A 3940-nucleotide genomic window follows, 5' to 3' on the forward strand; every position below is an offset into this window, starting at 1 on the left:
CTCTCCTGGGCCTGGCTTATGGATGGCAAATTCCCACCTCCTGGTTTCCAGGGCTGGAACTGCCCTCCCTTGCAGGATAGTCCATCTAGGAGCTGGGCAGGTGGGCACCAGGGAGTACGATGGCCCTGGGAGGACTTCCTGCCAAGATGAGGCGGCCAGTGCAGGAGTGGAGGGTAAAAGGTCTCCAGTCTCTGACAGCTCAGGACCCATGCTGCCATCCACAGCCCTTCCCTCCCAAAGCTGATCATATGATAGGTCCTGGGGTCCTTCCTCCTGTTGCAGTATTGCAGTCCATGGAGGGGTTCGAGGGGCAGTTTGGGAGGGGCAGGAGGTCCGTGTGGCCCCTGGAGGAGCAAGCCCCACAGTGGGAGGCTTGTCCCGGGGCTCCTGACACCCCCTTGTGGCTGTTGGTGTCCCCCAGCCCCTTGCTTCCAGGCTGGACTCTCAGGAACTACCTGGACTCTAGTTGCAGCCACTGTATGTCACCCGCAGTGTTATTTACTTACTGTTTCTACTTAAATAGATTCTGTGACAATTCCGTCTTTTACTTAGCCCCGTCTGTGAAATCACGGGTCTGTTGTGCTAGGTGGGTGTTCTTCTAAACCATTAAAGTAGTACATAACTATTTTTTAAATGTTAAAAATGTTTAAGTGAAAAAAAGGGAGAGTGTGTGCACGTGGCCTTGACTTTCAGGCTGAGGGTCCTGCCAGCCCCTTCTTACCTGCTCTGAGGGGGCAGGGCCTGAGGGCAGGGGTGGCCTCCACAGCGGGGGAGGAGGGGAAGTTCATCAGGACCCCAGATTTATTGACCCCTGGACTCCCCTGGGGAAGGAGGATTCCCCGGCATGAGAAGAGAAAAGGGTCCCCCTAGGAGTGTCCCCCTGGGGGTGCTGTCTGCAGGCCTGGCAGGGTGGTAGAAGCAGACCCCTCCACTCCCTTCCCCCTTCCACCCTGGGCCCATCTCTGCTTGGAGTTCCAGGGGAAGCGGCTGGGGGCAGGGGAGGCTGCTCAGAGGGGCCGACCTGCTGGGCCCCACCCGAAAGGAGTTGGCGGGAGGAGAGTTTCACTCAGTGATTTTGCAGGAGAGTCCTGGAGGAGGGCACAGTGAGCCGGCGGTCTGTTGTATGTTAGGAAAGTGCAGACCCGCCTGGTAGAGTTGAGGTCTGGGTGGGAGTGAGAGGGTGCCAGGCGTTGGCCCCGGGATCTGGATCAGATGAAGCTGGATAGCGGCCCCTTGAACAGAGAGATCCAGAGCGAGCAGTGGATAGGGGAGATGGTGAGAGAAGCAGGGTGTGAGAGGAGGTGCCCCCTGGAGCCACCCATGCACTTTATCCTTAGTGACCAGGTGCCCTGCCTGCTGGGAGTGAGTGAGACCTGCTCCCTGAGCCAGGCTTTGCCTGAGGTTGGGGCCATTGTAGCCAGATTGGGGTTCCTGATGTGAGGACCCTGCTGGCGGGCCCTTAGGAAGTCCAGAGCTGGAGAAGAAAGGCTGCCGACAGCCAGCTAGAAACCAGAGCAGCTTGAGGGCATGAGGAAGGGACCTGTGGGGCCTGGGAGAAGCCTACTCTTCACTCTTCCAGCTCCCACAGCCCCGTCCATCGTGGCGGAGAGCAAGACTTCCGGGAGACCCAGGGAGCAGAGGGCCCAAGCGGGAGCTCTGTCCACACCGCTGCTCAGCGTTGTGTGAACTGTGTGGCCTTCAGCCAGTCACTGCCCTCTCTGTGCACCAGCTGCTGCATCTGTAACCTCTCAGGATGATTGGGGTGGTTACTGATGGGCACACTGAAGGTTTCTGATACAGAAGGCAGGATCTATCACCCACGGGAAGTGTCTAAAGTTTCCTAGAAATACCTGCCGTTTAGTGCCGGGCATATCTCCAGCTTAGGGAAAAGGAGGCCTTGGAGTTGTGTTCTTTGTGCTGAAATCTTCCTCGCTGTTCACTCACTCATTCCCTCATTCATTCATTTGTCCACTCCTATCCAACACAGCTCTGGCCAGGCCTTGTTCCAGGCTCAGGAGATGGGGGAAACGAACTAAAGCAGAGAGGGCGTGCGTGGCCGTGGCACCATCCTGCTGACCCTGCAGGATCTGGAGTGGGAAATCAGGGTCTGACTCTTCGGCAGTGATGCTATACTGGGCCCCGGGGAAGGTGGTTCTCCCCCAGGGGTCCCTGCCACCTCAGCCTATCCTGACGGGCTGGCAGTGGAGCCCTCAGCCCTCCTCTCCCATGAAGTCCCTCAGCGGCTCCTTTCCAGTCCTGGAGGTGTGGGCCTTCGTCCCCACCCCGCCCCCTCCTGCGGCTCTCTGCTGCATTTGGGAGCAGGGGACCTGGCCAGGGACTGAGAGGGGACTGGGTCTCCCTCCTGCAAAGGAAAGGAAAAGAAAGGAAAGACCAGACCCTCCAGGCCGTTGAATGCTGGCTTGGGGCCAGTTGGCCTGAAGGGCCCATGGCTTACCCCTCAGACTCTGCCTGCGGTGCCCACCCGGGCTCTCCCCAGCCTGAACTGTGTGAAGCCACAGGCCCTTGGCGTGGTGCACCCTCCTGGAGGGTTGTGCTGCTGGCTGTGGGCCTGTGAGTGTCTGGGCAGTGTGGGTGGGCCCCGGGCTGTTGCCCCTGCTCATGGCCTCTCCTGTTCCCACAGTGCGCCTCCATGACAGCATCTCCGAGGAAGGTTTCCACTACCTGGTCTTCGATCTGTAAGTGCCGGAGCCCAGGGACACGGGCTCTCGTCCGCTCCCAGCGCTGGGCCTGGGCTGGGCCCCTCGTAGCCCTGGTAGACAGCCCCCCGACTCCTGGGTCACCTCACCCACCAGCTTGCCTTGTTGGTTTGTTGGCTTTGCACTGGTGTATGGAATCCCCCAGGGATGGGATTGCCCAGCTGGGCCCCTTCCCGACTACCCAGAACAGGGTGTGCTGGAGGCCAAGGCAGGGGAAGGAGGGAGGGAAGGATCCCGGAGGAATGGTCTGGCCCTCGGTCTTCTGCTACCTTCCTTGGTGTTCTCATCACTGCTGCACTGGGGCCCACGGGCTGGCATGAGTGTATGCTTGGGTGCATAAGACTGCCTGTGTGTTTGTGATTGTGTGTGTGCATTCATGTATGTTGATGAGCAGGCATCTGTGGGGGCATGTGCATGAGTGGGTTTCAGTGTGTGCATGTGTGTGTGATTGTATGAATACATGTACCTGTGTGATTTGTGGTGTGTGTGAATGTGTGTGTGTTGGTGTGGACATGTGGGGTGTGAACATACACAAGTGTGCATGGGTGTATGTTGGCGTCAGCATGTAAGAGTGTGTGTATGATTGCCTAAAGTGTGACTGTGCAGATGATTTGTGGGGGAATGTACCTGTTTGCATGCGTGTCCACGGGTGCATGTGTGCACATGCATGTGGCTTGTGGGTGTGTATGTGCATGTGTGTGTACATGCGTATGATCTGTGGGGGGTGTGTGTGCATATATATCCACTCTCACAAATCATACATGCACGTGTGTGCACATTTGCACGTGTGCTTTGTGGGGGTGGGTGTAGATGGTGGATGTGTGATTCGTTCAGTGTGTACATGGGTGTATATGTGCACACATGTGTGTGTGAGCTGTGCTGAGTGAAAGCGTCTGGGGCCCCTGCCTCCTCTCACTTCCTGCTGGATTTAGAAGCAGTGATCTCATCACCTCACTCCCCGACAGCTCCGGCTGAGCGGGGCTCTATTTAGCTGTCCTGAGTCAGCGTGACTCGGGACCCTGCGGTGGCCAGCAGTCGTAGTTTGGGGTGGCTCCGTGTGGCCTCTGGGAAGCCCAGCCTGGGGGCCCTGGCCACGGGGACAGGGTGTGTCCTGAAGGGACCTCCTCCCTCAAATGACAGATGCCTCGGCCATGGGGTGTGGAGGCCCGAGGAATGAACCTCTGGCCTACTTGGGGTCCTCTGGTCAGGAGATGCTTGAACTG

General features: G+C 58.2%; 1 protein-coding gene across 1 annotated transcript in view; it reads left to right on the plus strand.

The window, feature by feature from the left end:
• CAMK2B (calcium/calmodulin-dependent protein kinase II beta) overlaps positions 1-3940 on the plus strand; it is a 63447-nt gene that overhangs the window by 23742 nt on the left and 35765 nt on the right. The window contains exon 4 of the mRNA XM_010829115.1: positions 2642-2696. Coding sequence (XP_010827417.1) covers positions 2642-2696 — 55 coding nt within the window. The remainder of the gene's footprint in view (positions 1-2641; positions 2697-3940) is intronic.

Source organism: Bison bison, unplaced genomic scaffold (assembly GCF_000754665.1).
Source record: "Bison bison bison isolate TAMUID 2011002044 unplaced genomic scaffold, Bison_UMD1.0 scf7180017864499, whole genome shotgun sequence".
Lineage (NCBI taxonomy): Eukaryota > Metazoa > Chordata > Mammalia > Artiodactyla > Bovidae > Bison > Bison bison.